This window comes from Convolutriloba macropyga, chromosome 9 (genome assembly GCF_964194025.1).
Source record: "Convolutriloba macropyga chromosome 9, txConMacr16.3, whole genome shotgun sequence".
NCBI classification, from domain to species: domain Eukaryota; kingdom Metazoa; phylum Xenacoelomorpha; order Acoela; family Convolutidae; genus Convolutriloba; species Convolutriloba macropyga.
The window spans coordinates 64,920,176-64,939,278 of NC_134476.1; the positions used below are offsets into that span (position 1 = coordinate 64,920,176).

At 34.4% G+C, this 19,103-nt stretch overlaps 2 protein-coding genes across 3 annotated transcripts in view; one reads left to right on the forward strand and one right to left on the reverse strand.

Annotated features, from left to right (window-relative positions):
• The window catches only part of LOC142345524 (uncharacterized), a 562,956-nt gene that overhangs the window by 284,667 nt on the left and 259,186 nt on the right, over positions 1 to 19,103 (reverse strand). The gene's annotated exons all lie outside the window — the stretch shown is intronic.
• LOC142345521 (uncharacterized) overlaps positions 4,452 to 19,103 on the forward strand; it is a 32,324-nt gene continuing 17,672 nt past the window's right edge. The window contains exons 1-2 of the mRNA XM_075397593.1: positions 4,452 to 4,527; positions 4,588 to 4,892. Coding sequence (XP_075253708.1) covers positions 4,503 to 4,527; positions 4,588 to 4,892 — 330 coding nt within the window. The 5' untranslated portion in view covers positions 4,452 to 4,502. The remainder of the gene's footprint in view (positions 4,528 to 4,587; positions 4,893 to 19,103) is intronic.

Sequence of the window (19,103 nt, forward strand, 5' to 3'; positions counted from 1 at the left end):
ATTCCCATTTTCTTCATAATTTCATCACATTCTGCGTATTTCTTGCAGAAAAAAGCGCTGAAATGGCGCTGAAATCTTGACCGGGGTTAGATAACAAAAAATAAATAATTTTTTAGTAAACTGCATCGGAAAAATTTATCATTTTTTAAATTGCTTATCAATTTTTATTGTCAGCTTTTAAGGCTTCTTTTGTAATAATTTTCAGCCATGGAAAATTAGACGAGAAAGGAATCGCTGAGAGCAGATGGGCTAGTTTGCGTATGAGTTCTCATGTCTTCAGAAAATGCGGTTTTTTAACAATTGTTAGTTTGAATTCTGAGGAGTTTCGAGATACTAAAAACAATTTCACGAGATTATGCAAGCATCTGATAAACTTGTCGATGAAACTACCCAAAGCGGCATTTCTTGTCATCGATACAAGTTTCCGATCAATTCATCAATTTAATTCTCAAGAATTCGTGGTGATGAGGAAAAAGTGACCCACAAGCGAAATAAATACATAGAAAAGATATATCGTTTTCATGATTTTTGTTAGCAGAAAATATCATCAACTTCGAGCTTTTTTGGCTTTCTAACGCTGAAAGGATCTGAAACTTGAGCTTGAAAACTGAGGTAAATTGCAACAATTTTCAGATAAAGTTAATGAAAATCTGCCCCCAACAATTAGGTTATAAAAAATTTGATGACAACTAGGGCAAGATTGAGGTCATTTTTAATTGGGCAAATTTGGAAATTTTCATACACAGCACTGCTAATTTGATGACCAACAATAAAAGCTGGAGTAAATGCATGGTAAAGTTCGTTCAAACGGTATTAGTTAAGAAGTGAGTCAAAACGTTAAAAATTGGATTTTTTTTAAAAAAAAATATGATAACATATTAATATATCATATTAGTTTACTTAGTACACTGGATTGTAGATATATGAAGCAAAAGCATGCTAAAAGACTTTTAACTGAAGAGGTAATTTATATTAAGGCAATCTCTATTTGCGCTCCTTTTACAGCATTAAAATACTAGCTCCTTTTAAGAGTTAGGGCTGCTTATTTCGGCGCGCGAAAGAGAATTACTTAGTTCTATCAGACTAACCGACTCCATAAAACACTGAAAACAAACTTAAATTCTTATCGTGGTAATATAATACAGCACCGGAGTCAATGATATACGCATAGTGCAACTATCTAATAGACTGACTGAAGTCAGCCATGCTAGCGCTATATAAAAGACAATAGAGTCTTCTGAGTCTCTGATTGGTTAAAGGTGTACATCCAAAAATTCGTCTGCTACATCCATCCGGGTTCAAAGAAGCAAATTCAAAATCTCTTAATTATTTTTAGAAAAATATATTTTCTTAGTCATGGGTGCCATTTTGTACCTATTTATCTTTGTGAAACGAATAACGCTTTCATTTAATGAGTTTCAGTCACAGTACTATAAAAAGTGCAAAAAAGCAGCCAAATCTGAACAAAATTCAGGTAGATTTTACGAAAACTATTTCAGTTTTTCGAAACCATATAACCGTTTGCTATTCTCTGAAAGCAAATATTTGTTCATTGGATCTCATCTGAACTTAAATGAGATTTTTCATTAATTGAAACTTTATCTAAAAATTGACTGTCTGTTAATGGAAATAAACAAAAAATTGTGTTTTTCTAAGATGCAATTCAAACAGTTTTGAATGAAAACAAAAGGAAACTTTTATCACTGATAAAGAACTTGTAAAAACACGTAATTGTTCCATTTTTTTAGCTTTGAACCAACAAAAAATAGTTTTTAACCAACAGTTTGATGCAAAATGATACAAAATCTATTTAAAAAATTGAGCAAAAAGATGCTATAAGTGAACAAAATCACGTCCAACATCATATGTTCGCAAAAATTTTGAATCTCCATATCTCCTCGAAAAAAAACGAAATTGTCAAAAATCTTTTTAATTCCGAAATTTACGCTTAACGGGCTTTCTTCACGGCTTCTGCTCTTAACGGACTACCACACACAAATCTCTACGATTAATATATCCGTCGGCGAAAAATGACTGAACAAGAAAAACCAATTGAGTATAAAGTTCCTCTCCCCCACACTAAGTGGGGTCAGAACAAAAATGATTAATTTTTTTATATATTTGCTGCAAATAATCGAAATGTGAGCGGTGAAGAGTGATTTGGCAAACTTTGAGGGAATGGTTCACGTCATTTATAATAGGTACTCTGTAACATAAACTAAGTGCACCCGTTACCCTGTAAGTTCTGTTGTGATCATGAAGATCAATTTTAAGACTAGAGTTCAAGGCTTTTGCATATTTTCTGATCTATTTTTTTCTCTTTGTCTTTTCACTTCCCCTGTGATCTTTTACATGTCAAAAGTTTTTCACTTCTCCAAATTGTCATGATACAATACAGACAGAATTAATGTCTTCTTTCTCATTTTATCTTTTCTTTCTTCTAGTAAAAATTTCCAGTAATCGATAACCTGAGCGTTAGGTTAGGTAAAATAAGGTTAGTTTAGGGCAATTATAATAAAGCAGTGACTTTACATAGAAAATAACTGCTTCTAGAATCGTTTGCCGTCACCAACATATCTTAGCACTAACTAAATAGCACTCACTGGAACTTTTTTTTGAGAAATCAGCCTTTTTGGCATCAGTAAACTAGTGACAATAACCCCCAAAAGTTCTGACGAACCTCAGATAACTGTGACAAACTGTCTCGCGACTAGTTGTTGCGGGTTTCGAAATATAGTTTAGTGGAAAGTAGCCTGATAGCCAATTCGACCCTGATAGTCTTAAGTAATGAGTTTTATTAGATTGACAACTTTTACTTAGTTAGTGAAGTAGTTGGTTTTTGTTGCGTTCTCAATTATGTTCCCGGAGCTAGCATGTTCATATAACCTCAAGTGGTCAACCACTAATCCATTCAGAGACGTTTCTCAGTAGTACAATAATTACAGTATCACCACAGTTTCTCTAAAATTTCATTGAATAAAATGTATTTGGTGTGAACGTTTTTTCTTCAAATTTTAATGAAATTCCATAACGTGCCACGATAATAGAGTTTGTCTCAGTTACACTTCATGCGAAAAAAACAATCTTAGAGGGAAATTGTCGTCATAGAATGTCCTTCTATTTAAGCTTGCGTCTCAAATTTAGTATATTCAGCAACTACAGTGTCCTCTAAGGTTCAAATTCAATCATTTAGCAACCAAATTCATTTCTTTGACTGTTTTTCTTGTCATGCGGTCAACATCTGAGATCAAATATTTCAGATTTTGATTACTTGACGAGAAAAACAGTCAAGAACTAGAATTTGATGTTTAAATGATTGAATTTGAACTGTAGGCCTTGAGTTGCTCAATATACCAAATTTGAGCCGCAAACTTTGTTAAAAGAACATTTATATTCCCTTGAAAATTATTTTGGTGCATTTTTTTATATATCTGTACAAATGGTACTCAAGATTAACGCTAAAATATCTTTATAAGAGGCTCTAAGTGTTTTTCCCTGTGTTTTTCCACCATTGAAGTTTATATAAAGTAGTAGTCCACTATGAATTAGCAACGAAACACTCGTAATCGAGCACTGAGTCATTTGTGCATGGTTTTGGAGGCCGCTTCAGTATCATGTCACACAAGTTGCAGGTTGGGCCAATGTATTTCCCCAAAATTCAGTCTTTCAGAGCTTTTTTTCACAAAAACTTTCAATCGTTGGGTTATTATCGGCCCATTTTTACAAACATTACCTTTGACGCATTCTCTGACATTTACTGAAATACTCAAGAACTTGTGGTGCATATTAGGTAAAGAACTTTAAAGTATATTTTTCAAGTATTTCCCCTGATGTCAGAAAAATTGAAACTATATGTCTCCAAATTTTTGATTTTCTTAATTGTCGGTATGATAAAACGGCATTGAATTGAATTGAATTGACTGGGATAGTTAAGTACAGGTATACAAATTGATGTATTTTAAAAACAATAAACATTAGACCAACCAGGACACTTAATGAGAAAGACATTTCTCTTCGAGTGGTTGCCCAAATGAAAACCTAACATTGAAACCTTTTAAAATGAGCAGTTTCTCAATGAGAAAAAGCTCAATAATTTCTGCGCTATCAAACACATGTTTTGTTGAAGCTTTTGCAAAAATATTTGAACGCCGAAGAAAAGTAATGATTCATGAAAAAAAAATAGATTTTATAATTTCCGAACATTAAGTACAGAAAAACTGCTGCAGTAAATTGAAGTTCGTTGTATTATAGTTCGCTAATTTCTCAACCTTCCGTTATTTTCTTTTTTTCCTTTATAAAGCACAATGAGTTTTTGTAGCAAATTAATTTGACGAAGTTTTTGGTACATTTTAGAAACAGTTTGACCTTTTCAAATACAGACCACAAAACTGAGATGTTGTCTAACAAGCGCTGAAAAATAAAACTCGCTTGTTACGGAGTTTCAGTTTAAGAATAGTCTTGCTTTAGCTGCGGTAAGCGCAAATAAATTTTTATAATACGTAATGACTTCAACCACGAACAAAAACGGTAAATATTTAACTATTACATGAAAACGTGAACATTTACCAACTAAAAGGTATTTTTCAGGTGATTACATTACGACTTTGGAAGGCTCGGAGGCATCAAAAAATGACGTAAGAGATGCTAAAAAGGAATCGACGCAAAAAAGTAACAAAATTCTCATTTCGCGTTGGAGCTTAGTCTTTCTGGCTCTTGTCCAGCTCGCTAGCTTGGTGGCTCTAGTTTTGCTGGCAATTACTACAGGACTTGTGATCATAAAAATTCGGTCTGATAACGAAAGTTCCGAGGACAGAGTTGCAGCTCTGGAGGAGAAATTGGACAACCTCGAAAGCAGGTTTAACGAAAGCCTGTCGGGGCTAATGCTTAACAAGGTGAGTCTATGATAAAAATACCAAATTAAAAATACTAAATTGAGGGGGCTGTTTTTACTGGAGTTTTTGGCCGAGAGCAGCCCAAGAGCAAGCAAACGTTTTTGCAAATAGAAGTCAACACCAAGCAAAAGCCAAATATTAAGCCAATCAAAAGGTGTTTATAACAACTAGGGCTTGTACTTGAAGCATTGTCGTATTGGTCAAAAGCATGGAGAATACACTTTCTGATCAGTATTTTTCAGCTCAAATTTTCAAATAAAAGTAATTCAATTTTTCTCCTACAAAACTGCAAAAGTTTTTTCGTCCTTTCTAAAGAACGAGTTTTAGCACATTTTTGATGCTTTTTAGATTCATAAATTTTCAGACAACCTTCATTCTGGCAAGATCATAAGTAGTCAAGTGAGATTCAACACTGTCGTAGGGTTTAGCAACCTCGAACGCTTAGTAATTTTGGAGAGGATGCATTTTCTTTTGTTTTTTTGGACCCTTAGTTTTCACCAACCGTTCAATTTTGAGCAATTTTTCTATCTACGGAATTTGTGACCCAAAGCCATTTGCTGGCCTTTTCATTATGCATTAGGTCTTTGATTTTGGTCCTTTTTGGTACTTTTTGGTACTTACTTGGTACTTTTTTTTATAATTACAACTTTCTTTGTATAAATAAACTCCAATAAGGATGCTCGGAAATGTGCGTTTGAACAAACATTTCCAACCCCGCTCAACCAGATTTTTGTTTTAATTATCTACCCAATGAGGATGAGATTGAAAAATTTTAAAAACTCATATTTTGTTCAAAATTATATAGTGTGACCATTTAAAAAAACTTTGCAATCAGACCACTATACAAAATAAACAATAACTGTTTATAAGGACAATGAAAACAGCAATTAAAGATAGCAAGAGACAAAAAATATGACAAAACCAAACAAAAGATCAACAAGTATAATTTTAGACCAAAACTTAACATCTATCTAATTTCTTTAAATTGAAAAATATCTTAAAAAAATTCAAAACAGAGCACCAGACAGAATTTGAACTGAACTGATTGAGCTACAATTAAACAGAAAATATATGCTACCTATCTTTATTGAGATTGATTAAGAATCAGTCCAAAATTAAAAAAGGAAGAGTTTAAAAAGACGTCTATTATTGTTGAAAAAAATTATGTCCAATGTCATTTGAACCATTAGCTATCAACTGAGTTCTTGAGATGGCTTCATTTAGACCGTCACACGTAACTTTTGAGACTTGCCTTTTTACAGAAAATCAGACAACTAAAAAAATGAAAAAGTAAAAAGTCAAAAAACAGTTCAATTTTGCGAGGAAACGGTGTCGAAGCCGATCAAATCATAAAGTATTAAAAACAACAAAATGGATAGTATTGAAAACAACTAAATGGATTCAATTGCGACATCTTCTAATGCCCTTAATTTGATATAAAACTTGTTATTAAAGTGATAATTGGACAAGACATCACAAATAAACCTCAAAAAAAATATTAATGAAAAAGTTAATTAAAACTCATAGTATCAACTTAAAAAAACAGTCATTTAAATGAAAAAGCGTAAATGAAGGCTTCTCCCTCTACATCACTTGAAACAGAAAATGGCCTCTCCAATTGCTGAGATAGCGCTAAAAAGTGACAGAAATAAGATTAAAAAGGGTAACTACAAAAGAAAACATTATTTTTTTAAAAACAAAGTTTCTAAAACCATACGTCTTAAAAACAATCATTAGCTTTCGAATCAAGAGGAAAAAGATTTACGTTTTTACAGAAAAAAGGTTAAAGGTAGTAACTATGAAATAAAATATTAATTTTTTTAAAACAAAATTTATACAATCAATAGTAAAAAAAAACAAAAATTTGCTTTCAAATCAAAGGACAAGAATGAGTTAATTTATTATAGACTAGAAATGGTTTTTGGCAAGTAATTTATTGGACTAAGTCAAAAGATCGCAAAAATATTGGCGCAGTAAAGCCGATAGCAAAAATTCACAAACAAATTTACGCAAACTATTGCAGCGAGAAATAAAGAGTTTGTTTTTTGTTGGAATTATTGTGTTTGTTCATTGGCCTTCCAATGCACGCTTGAGATTTCTCAATTCTTGCGCCATGATGCGCAATCAATCAGTTCTGTCACAAAGATTAAAGAACAAAAAAGACAAAATTTCTTTAAAGGAAGCACAGAGCCCATTCCTAATCCGAATATGTTTTCAATTGGTAATTTCTACAAGTAGCTCAAAATTGATCCTTCTATTGATGCTTGGTCACTAAAACAAAAATGTTTATCAATTTTCATTGAAATAGATAATTTGACCAAATGTTAATATATCAGAAGTACATGATGAACATTGGATAATTATCGAGATGTAATATCAAAAACCATTGTATTATTTGAGAGCATTAAAAAACTATTTTATTAGTTCTTTTGATAAAGGCAGTTTACCGAATTGCGCATATAATGAATGAGAATTAATCTTAGACCGCAATAAGATTATCACATGCTGACAAAGATCAAGAATTTATAAAAAAGTTACGAAAAACCCAAAGCTTAATTGGACATCAATCCTACCTAAATAGAAATTCTTTTTTAATTTAAGCTTCAAATGAAAAAAACCTACCTGTGCTTGGGAAAATGGAAAACAGAATATTTTGAAAAGGGCAGATTCAAGACACAATTGGAATCCTTTTTCATTGTAAAAAACAACGATGAGACGAAAACTGGCCCTGGTTTTGTAGCTCGGTTGTTGAAAAAACATTTTTTAAAAAAATATTTGCAATAGCTTTTTTTGGCAAACGATAGTTCAAAAAAGAAAAATAATTAGTAAAAATTATCAAAAGACCAATAAAATGTTAGTTCCAAAACACCTTGTTAGGAATCTGGGCTAAAAATAGCCCTTATCTGTGTAAACATTGGTTGTGTTCTAATTTAGCCAATTTGTTATGGAAAACAGTTGGTTTAGTTATTTCATCAACTTTTTGGGAGAGTTGATCAAACTTTAATCAAAATTTATGAAAAATGCGAACAAAACAACCAAATTTAGGCTGACGTTGAGAGTATTTCAAACCTCCGTATTTCAAAGGAAGCACAGAGCCCATTCCTAATCCGAATATGTTTTCAATTGGTAATTTCTACAAGTAGCTCAAAATTGATCCTTCTATTGATGCTTGGTCACTAAAACAAAAATGTTTATCAATTTTCATTGAAATAGATAATTTGACCAAATGTTAATATATCAGAAGTACATGATGAACATTGGATAATTATCGAGATGTAATATCAAAAACCATTGTATTAATTGAGAGCATTAAAAAACTATTTTATTAGTTCTTTTGATAAAGACAGTTTACCGAATTGCGCATATAATGAATGAGAATTAATCTCAGACCGCAAAAGGATCATCACATGCTGACAAAGATCAAGAATTTATAAAAAAAAGTTACGAAAAATCCAAAGCTTAATCGGACATCAATCCTACCTAAATAGAAATTCTTTTTTAATTTAAGCTTCAAATGAAAAAACCTACATGTAGTTGGGAAAATGGAAAACAGAATATTTTAAAAAGGGCAGATTCAAAACACAATTGGAATCCTTTTTCATTGTAAAAAACAACGATGAGACGAAAACTGGCCCTGGTTTTTTAGCTCGGTTGTTGAAAAAACTTTTTTTAAAAAAGTATTTGCAATAGTTTTTTTTGGCAAACGATAGTTCAAAAAAGAAAAATAATTAGTAAAAATTATCAAAAGACCAATAAAATGTTAGTTCCAAAACACCTTGGTAGGAATCTGGGCTAAAAATAGCCCTTATCTGTGTAAACATTGGTTGTGTTCTAATTTAGCCAATTTGTTATGGAAAACAGTTGGTTTAGTTATTTCATCAACTTTTTGGGAAAGTTGATCAAACTTTATTCAAAATTTATGAAAAATGTGAACAAAACAACCAAAATTAGGTTGACGTTGACAGTATTTCAAACCTCCGTTACTCCTAGGAATAAGCGAAATTCAAAATTTGAAATTCTACGCTTGACAAGCTTTCTAACGATACCACTCATGTACAATGGATTTATTGATCAGCGAAAACATTTGCGAACAACAAAACAACAAAACAGTTGAGCATGTAGTTCCGCCCCCGCTAACGTGAGTCGGAACAAATAAATATCCGTTCGACAAATAACAAGTTTTAGATGCTTCAAACTAAATTTGAGAGATAATCATCTAATATCCACCATTTTTAGTCATATATTTTGATGTTCGTTGTCGATTTTATGTCTATAAATTTTCACTTTTTGTTTGGGCATTGTAGAGAAAAAAACATCATTTCGTAGCTCTCAGAAGCTAGTTCTGATTTTTTTTAAAAAAACTACAATTCTAAATTAACGTTGTTAACAAAACAAAAGGCGCTAACAAACAGAAGTACGATTTTACAAATCGATTTCAAAATAAAAACAAGTAAAAACTTCGGTATAAAAACTAAGTATTCGGAAGGCAAAATATGCGTGCTCTTTCTCTTCTTCTTAGTATTCATTTCAGGCTTCCACTTTTTTGTATTCCGATACAGTTTCAATTCGACAAAATAAAAAAAAATCTATAGAGCCTGACAATCGAAAGTTAAAAAGACAACAAAGTTTTATAAATTTGGAAAGAATACAAGTTGTTTATTTCTTTTTTCCTTGAAATATAAATTAATTTTTGAACCTATTTTTTGTTCTGATAATATGGGTTTTCTTAATATAGGTTGACAGAGGCCCTCTACATATATGGAAAAGTGCGTTATCATTTTTTGGACAAAGTATTGTAAATATTTTTTTTACCAAACACAGTAAGAGAAACTATAAAAAAATCTTTAATCACTTTGTTGTGCAACTTGTTTTTAGAACAAAATTTTTGGCATGCTAATTGGGGTCTCTTTGTATTCGAATTTGTGTATATATTCTTATGCCTCTTTAGGTCTTAATTTCAGAACTTAAAATTTCTTAAGTAAAAGTTGTTTCATTAGTGAAAAGTAACGCAAAACTCTTTAAAAAATATAAGTTTTACTCAAATAAAGTTTTTATGACGTCTCAAAAATCGATATTAGATTATTTTTATCCTTCTCAAGTACAAGTCATAGAGAAAAAATTCTTAGGCATAAGTTTTTTCATTAGCGAAAACTAATAAAAATTACTTGAAAAATGTCATTTTTGCTCCAAAAAACTTAATACTTCTTGGAAATCTTGTCAAGATCTTGTTTCGTGACACCCATGCAAAGATCTTGCAAGTTTGTACATATCTTGATATTATCTTGCCATGTAACATGGCAAGATCTTGGCAAGTTTCTCCGTGACTAAGTATGTTTCTTATCAAGGCTATCAAGTTTCACTTCGCTGGGAGATTCCGTATACGCTCACTGTTCGCAAGTTTCACGGTTGTAGCTTCAGGCCAGCAAAGTCCCAGTTTCTTTCGTTTTACGATTAAGTTTTTAAGTTCATTGTTGAACCCATATTTGTTCAATTTTGTCTCCTGTGCTGGTCATTATTTAACAAAAATTTTGCTCATAACTATAACAAAATCTGAAAAACCGAAATTCTCCTTTTTCCCGTTAATGCAAATATCAAGTTGCGAGGAAAACTGGAGCCTAAACACAGCACATGATTTGAACAAACCCTTACGGCTACTAGTCATTTAAAATTTAAATTTGGCTCGAAGAACAACAAAGAACATACAGATAAATTATTGCAATAAATAAGAGCTTTTTATTCTAGCTCCTATGCATTTTTTTTCAAAGACAGAATGCTCGAATTATGGGGAGAATGAAGTCGCTAAACTGCTTGGACAAGTTTTTGAACTTAAGGAACAAAAGATTCGCGGGTTGACTGTTACAGTTATATTTCATAACCTTATTCGGTGTAATAAACCATTCAGTTTCTCAAATAAATTACGAAACGGGGACGATAGTGACAGAACTGATGTATTATTAATGTGCTCTACAGATTGTCAACAAAATTTTCAAATGAACCGCTGACCAGTTTCATTGTGTAATTCAATCCCTCTTTTAGAAAATGCAACAACACACCTTTTCCTTTTTTATCGCTAAAAAAGGTTTGTCGTGAGATTTGGGAGTGCAGAGGCGAGTTGTGACGAATTATGTGGTTTTTACTCAACACAGGTTACACTTCCATCAGAACAATTGATTTAATCACCACCGTCCGTTTCAATTAGAATGTGAAGTTTGTCATATTCATTTCTAAAATTTGGCTTGTACGTTGAGGCAGAAAACTGCTTCACCGTTAACCCATTTAGATTCTAGGTTTCCAAAATCAGATTGAGCAGAAACAGAGGTGGAGTAGTAGTTACTGGAAGTTTGTCTACTACTACTTCTCACTGCCGACGTGATAATTTTTCACACAATTATCACTATAAAAATGCGTTGTCTTTGTCGATTTGGAGATAAAAAGACATTAGTCATTTTTTTATCAATTTGTCAATTTCCTGATAAATATTGCTGGGTGCAGGTTATCTAAGGTATAGTATATTTAGAACCTTATCTTAGGCATGTTTTCGATGTCTCATCAAATTAGATTGACGAATGACACTTCGACGTTAACTGGATAAAGAAGCTATTGGAGTAGTAGAATAAAATAAGTAGTACACCAATAATTAGTATAAAATTCTGACAAGAACCTCAACGGGGGGGGGGGGACGGAAAATTACTGCAGCGTGGCAATCTACAACGGGGTGGGACATTTTGAGGTGGCCATCTACAACGGGGTGGGATTTTATGGTGCTATACTATTATTTCATTCGTCTTAATTTCTTTCGGCTAATTGAAACCAGTTCTTATTCTTTGCAAAATTTGCTTCTTTGTTTATTTAATTGCCCGCCAAATTTTTGCAACGCCAGACAGCGGAGCGTCAGGTTGACTTGATTTTACACTGCATTTTGGTCATTTTATTGCTATGCAGAATAGTATAGCAAAACTTGGCGTTCAGATATCCGATTTTAACCAAACCTAATCAGATTTTTAGCCAAAAATGTTCCTATTTTTCGGTTTTTTGTCCCCCCACCAGATTTTTGCGGCAAGATCTTAGAAAAATATTCCGACAGATCAAAAAATTCAAGATTATGGGAACCTAATAAAGGGTTTGGGGGGACCTAGGGAAACCAGCTTATAAACAATTTCGGCTAAAAAAAACACGAAGAACACCTCATGTCATTTAGTTCGAATTTCCAAAAACCTTTGTCATTTGCAGTCCAACTTTCGATAAATACACTAACCATCTTTGCTTTCTGACTAAAGAGTGCTTTCTCACCTTTGCTTTCTAGCTTTAATCCAGTGGAGTTTACTGTCTTTACTCTCACGAATCAATTCGAACAAAAGTTGGTGAATTTCTCAATTGGATAAACCAAATGCAAATAAACCATTTTTCGATTTTTAAGACAAAAATATGTCTGAAATCGAGTTACTGGAGCAATGAACAATTAGTAATTAGTAATACGAATTTTAAATAGTTTAAATCTTTTCTGAGACTGAAATGGGGGATATATCAATAATGAAGATTTTTCTTAAATTGTTCTAAATTTCTTAATTTAGTTGTTCTTATAGATTAAAAAAATCATTATAGAATTGAGAAATTCACCTTTCGGAAGCAGAACTCATTGAGAAACAGGATTCTTGGATACAGGTTTATCATAAACTCAAGCCCACATTTCTCAGGTAGATCTTTTGTCGTTTATCATCAAATGAAATGCATTTCAAACATTTTTCTGATAGAGTATTTTGTATTAAACATCGAATTTTTTTCGGCTTGTTTTGAGCTACTAAATTCAATAACTACCGTCCGATTTTTGGTCTTTTTTGAGTTGTCTTACTCAATAACAACAATCTTAGAACTAAAATTTAAGGTTTCAAAAAATTTTTAACGATACGGGTAGTAATCAATTACTGTGTACTGAGTTGCAGAATTTTCTAACTGATTAAGTACTTAAAATAAAGCGGAGAGAGTTTTAAAAGTAAGGAAAAACCGAGATGAAAATGTTTGCTATTAATTTTTCAAAATTAAAAAACGAAATGTATTTTACTATTGTTTCAGCAAACTGTTCTGATAGTTGATTCACGTTGAAGCTAATGGTGCTACCTGATAGACAAACAAGTGAGCAACTTTGACTCAATTTCCGTAAAAATGTGCAATTTTACTGAATAGAAGCTGCAAAATTGGGATGCTTTGAAAAGTCTGAATTGATTTTGAGAGCCTGAACTTTTTTAATGAAACTTATGTAAATCGAAAGATAACGTAGAACCTATATCCATACAAACAAAAACTACTGTTATACAAATCATAGGAAAAAAACTTATTACTGATGTGTTTGAAAAGACTGTATCATTTGAAAAAAAGATGAAATATTTAGATTTTGTTCTCCGACCAATCAAACAGTGCCTGAACACAGGTTTTATCGATCTCAACCTATGTCACTGTGGGAAGTGTGAAGTTCTCAAAAAGTTCAAGGTAGAGGGCAGGGTTGTAGTTCAATTCAATAACGGAGAGCTTCTCATCTACCTTCGCAACATCTAAGTAAGACTTTTTTACAGGACCTTATTACGGGAAGGAACTATCTGCTCTATCCGGTTGTTTTTTTGTTTGCTTTTTAGATTATTATATCAATGAACCGGATAAAATAAAAAGGTTTTTGAAAAAAGTTTTGTCCTGTGAAATTTTAAACCAACTTTTGAATAGAAATTACAACGGAATCAGTCCGTTTATATGAGTCAAACATTGTTGAAAGGATCAGTAAATCACATACACAACTTTTTCTGGTTTCTCAAAAAAGTTTAACGACAAAAATTATAAAGTAAATAAACAATTAAGCCAAGCCTGCAATTTTTTTTTGGTTTATACGTTTCATTAAACAATGTACAAATCTTTTATTTTCGATGTGTCTTGTTTGTACTGAATTGTAACTTTCTATTTAATTGAAACTAATCTCTATATAAACTTCTGAAATGAGCTGAGAAAAGGCCAAAGTACCTATTGGGTAATCTATTGGCAGTTTGTTTCAAGTCAAAACCAAAAATCCAAAATTCCAATGAAAGACTGTGAACTCTGGAGGTTGAGGTCGCCGTAGAAGTTCTGGTCGCGAACTTTTGAGATCGGCTTTTAAATATATCGAGGTGGAGATCAAGCAGCTTCTAGCAATCGAGCTAGTGGTTCGCGGCGCACGTTGAGGGAGTTTTGGTTTGGGGTGGAGGATTTTCGATTGAGACTTGAAATAACTGCTAGTGGATTCTTGAGAGGAATTTTTACTGCGAGAGTTGTTACGAGCTATAGGTTTGAAATACAATTTGTGGAATAAAAGAAGAGGAGGGACCGGGCGTTCAGCACTTCAACAAAAACTCTAAAAATTTGATATCAATTGGTGCTTACTCTTGTATAGTTCTGTTCGCGGGCTTTTTATTGGTAAAAAACTTAGTTAGTCTGTGAACATGCATACACAAATCACTGAGTTTAATCTTCATCAGTTGATGAATAGTCTATAATGCGAGCTCTTGGCTTTTTGTGCTCTCCTTTCTCTTTTTGCTTTCCGGTGCTGACAAAGTGACTTGATTCCCACTTGAAATACTTGCGTTATCGGATTCAGTTGCTTGGTCCAAAATAAAACCGTCGCAAGCTGGGTCTGTAGAGGACCCACTGTCCGATAACTCTGACATTTTGTCAAAATCTACCAAGTTTTCTTCTAATTCATCTTCACTATAGTCACGTTGATAAAAAGTTGGGTCTGGGGAGTTGAAACTTGAGTTGAGAATGGTGCTTGTTTGTGGAATGGTTGTTGTTGGTTGTTGTTTTGGCTTCTTGTTTTTCTGCTGTTGGTTGTGTTTGCGTCTTTGCTGTGCATGCTGCGTGCTATCTTGCGCTTGCTGCGAGCTATTTGCGCCTGCTGCGAGCTATCCCGCGCCTGCTGCGAGAGATCCTGCGCCTGCAGCGAGCTATCCTGCGCCTGCTGCGAGCTATCCTGCGCCTGCTGCGTGGTTTCCTGCTCGTTTTGGCTCGCATCAAGCAAACCCCAATCCGGCTCATCTAGTATTGCTTTGTAAAACACGTCCTCTCTCAATGAGGCAGCGTTGATACTTGGTCACTTAAGATGAATCTTTTATCATCATAGCCCGACAATGATTTCTTGTTGACAACTATTGTGTGAAGCCTGTGGTTGCTTGAGGCTATTCGAGTGTTGAGAAGACGCACCACCTCGCCGCCCAAAAGAGTTTGGTTGTATAATTCATGGGTCATGCTGCGCCGTGCATCTTTTGTGACCCCTTTTGCTGACTGTTTGGTGTAACCTGAAAAAAAGAACTTTGTTCATTTCAAATTTATCCCGTTTTTTCTATACCCCAAAAAAACTTTGTTTGCTAGAAAGTTTCGCAAATGTCTGTTGTTTTGATTACTTGTGTTTGCTTAGTGAAAGGGGGGATATTGATAAAGACTTGCCTTCAGCGAGCTTGATTGAATACAGCTTTGGTTTGAGTTAACAAAACTCAGCAATTGGTCGGCTTCCCATCTCGTCTTTGAATTTAGGAGTGGCTCGTGCATTGTCCCTGCTGTATAGCGGGTGCTCGGGAGGGAACCTCGAAAAATCAAATTGATCCGCAACTGGTTTTTTCTTCTGTATTTCTGCAAAAAAAATCTCTTGAGCGCACTTCATATACGAAGGAGTCTGTGTCTGAATAAAGCAAATTGCAATCAAAGTTCTTCTTCATAACTTTGTAGTGAAACTCAAACATGAATTTCTTAGCCAAATCCAGTATACAAGCAGCGACGATGGTTGGTTTGTCCCACAGTATTTCTGATTGTTGAAGGCATACAGTGACCAGATTTTCACTGATAATTTTTGATGACTGGTACTCGGGCTTGTCTGTCCATTTGAGTGTTTCTTCTTCAGTGCGCGTCAATTTCACTTTCATTCTGTTTCGTTTTCCCTCGAAAGTTTTTCCGAATGATGAATTTACCATTAATTTGTAGAAATCTTCCTCAAACTTATTCTTTGCCTGCTTTCTTTTTTCGGAATTTGGTTTCACGTACGGCGCTAGCCACTTTTCTTGTTTGAATGATAACACTCGATGAAGCTTGGTTACTACCAATCCTAGTTCAACATAGAGTTTCAAGGTTTGGTAGTGAAGTGTTTAATTTTGTTTATCGAAAAGCGTCTGGATGAGCTTTTTCACCTGCGGGGGTGTTTTAATTTGCATATCGGCCAACAAGTCGCTTTGGTATTCACTGAGCCAACATTCATCAATAGCTTACCTTGTGGGTGCCAAGGGAAAGTCAGAGTGTAGATCATGTAGACTGTCGGGATAGCTTAGGTCTACTTTAGCTATGTATCCTACTGGGTCATCATCTGGTGTATTTAAAATTCGGTGAAGAATTTCCTGAGCATTATCGTCGGTCCACTCACTTTTGTCGAGCAGTTCAAATTCACATAGTGGCAGTGGGAATTTTTCCATGATTCCTCCGTATGGATTATTAGCGTCTATCATAATGATGAACGAAGAAATGTTTTTTGGTTTGTAATCAGGAAGGAATTTGTTATTTGCGCGACAAAGAAGCTTACTGTAAACCGAGCTCACGCCTCCTCTTATAAGGTTCTCTACCATATCAATGTGTTCCCTCTCAGTTAGAAGATGTAAATGGGGATTGCAAATATTGACATTGCGTCGATAAATTTGACGCCGTGTAATACTGACAACAATCCAGTCCGTAGGTGTCATAGCAAACTTGTCGAAAGCAAAAAACAACTGCGGCGAGTAGGAACACATCAGTTTTCAAGTACAAGTTGTAGTATTCACCAATATTTTGACATGAAAATAAATTGAATACCTGGAGCGCTTGCTTGTACTCATCTTCACTCACTGTGACTTCATATTGCTGTAAACTGTTAGTCCATTTGTCACGAGGGGGAAGCTGTGTCTCTTGAAGTTTTTCAAAACTGTCAACGTAGCAATAAGCGAACGAGCCTTTTTGTTTCAACAGGTTTACCGACGATGTGGGCCACTCTTGAAAATGTTGTTCAAGCAAGCTGAACTGATCCGGGGGCAGGTTCTGTACCAGTTTGTCAAGATAAGCATTCATGACTTTGAAGGAGTCCAATAGTCTTATGTATTCATACTGGTTTGTCCAATTGCCCTTTTTTGTTCTGTGTTGCTTTTATATGCACTCCAATTTGCAACGAGATAAATTTCTCACTTGTGATTGGTACCACAGAAATTGTATTTTTCTCATTCAGGCTCTGTAGTGCAAGTACTACGTGATGAAGGTCATAGTTTGTCAAATTGTTGGCAAACAGTGGAATGAAGTTTAGGTTTCTACGTATTAAATTACACTGCGAGTGGGCTCATCCCAAAAATTTTTCTGTGAAGTAACAGTGATCCAGTACTGTGGGATCTTGTGGACTTGTATTCAATTCGTTTTCGCAAATCCAACACATGAGTAGCTTCTCTTTTTGGTATTGATGATTCACCGGAAAAATTTTTGCATTGTTGTTTAACATCATTAATGCGCCTGGAAATTTGCTCCAGCGAATTGACAAATTCAATCATGACATTCGGCCCACACTTCAGATCGAAGAAGAACGGTTTCGTTTCATTCACGGCCACAAAAAGCAAAGCATAGCTGCATGGCTTGTGTTCTTCTAGTGCTCTAGTAGTGCTCGAGCTTTGTGTGTTTCTGCTGCTGCTGCCAATAACGGGTTCAATTATAGACTCCAGATCAAAAAATCCGACTATAGGTGCAAACCAACGTGCTTGAATATTTTTAAATTCAAATTTTTGGTGTCCTGCTTTTGGCATTTTAATAATTGCTCGTGTGTTTTGGTGGCATATTTCTTCATGTCTCTCCTGTCGTTCGATTGAAGTGCTAATATGAAAACAGTTTCGACACAAATGGTTGTCTAAACGCTGTTTTCTCTTCTGAATGTAGTGGTGAGTTAGTCCTTTGATATTTGTGATCAGCACACAATGATGCATTGAACCACCACTTAGCAAGAGTAAGTCCAGGTTGAATTCGAAATTTTGATTGTTTGATATGCGGAAAGGAATCATTTTTTGTTTGAGTGCCGAAATACATTAACGCGTACCTGGTTAAACTGTTCAAATTTTTTTAATTGGTAAAAGGCCATTGGCATCATGAATTCACCAACTGGTTGCTTTGCTCTGGGATTTTCTGGACCATACATTATTGGATTTGTTTTTTGTCTCCAGGAGGCAATGTCCGGTATCAATTTGTGTCCAATTTTGTGATATTGTGCTGCATAGCAGTATAGGAAACATTTTTCATCTTGTCTGTTGCGAATGTTGAGCAAGTATTGACTTCTAGCCAACTCAGTTCGGAGAGCTAGATAGGAAGAGGCACTAATTGGTTTTGAGTTGACAAATCGTAGTTCGACATTCTCAATTCTATTTACCGTCCACCCGCTCCCATGAGATGCGAAGTTGTTCAGTGAGAAGAGAATTTGCTCAATCATTCCAGCAAAGCAAGATTTACTCAATCCGGTGAAGTCGACTCGCTGCATTTTTGAATTGATATATATTTGAATTCGATCGGGTTGACTATCAACGGTTTCATCACTTGTTGGTTTCGTTAATTGCACCAATGCACTGAATTGAATTTTTTGTGCGCTATTTTGCGTGTTCAGTTGAACAACATTTTCAGTCTCGTCCTGTTTGCTCCGCATAAAACTTAGCAGATCTATTTCCTGTTCCCCCACTGGTATGTCGTGGGGTTTCAAAACACCACCGAACGCCTGCTCGGACGGAAGAATTCCCGAACTTGGGTTGTTTTCCAGATCAGCGTTCCATACTGGAAGTCCATGGTTTTTGTTCATATGCTCTATGTACTTGAGGTTGTCTGCATAGAACTTGTTGCAGTAGAGACAGTAGCGGGGATGTTTTGTGTTGCGTTGCTGTATCATATGCGTGTCGAGTTCTATGACTTTTTCATGAGCAAACGCACATTCATCGCACACGAATTGGTTGGTTTGGACGTATTGTTTATGATCTGTTTGCATATGTCGTCTGAGGCTGCGCTTATCTGCGAGTTTTTTCTGACAAATTATACACGTTTCAGCGTTCATTATGAACAGTAGAAAGAGAGAAGGAATAGGAACGCAAAAAAGGAAAACAAAATTACGAAAAGGAAATGAAAATAGTTGAAGCTTTTCAATCAAGTGAATTTCAGGTTAAGGCAAAA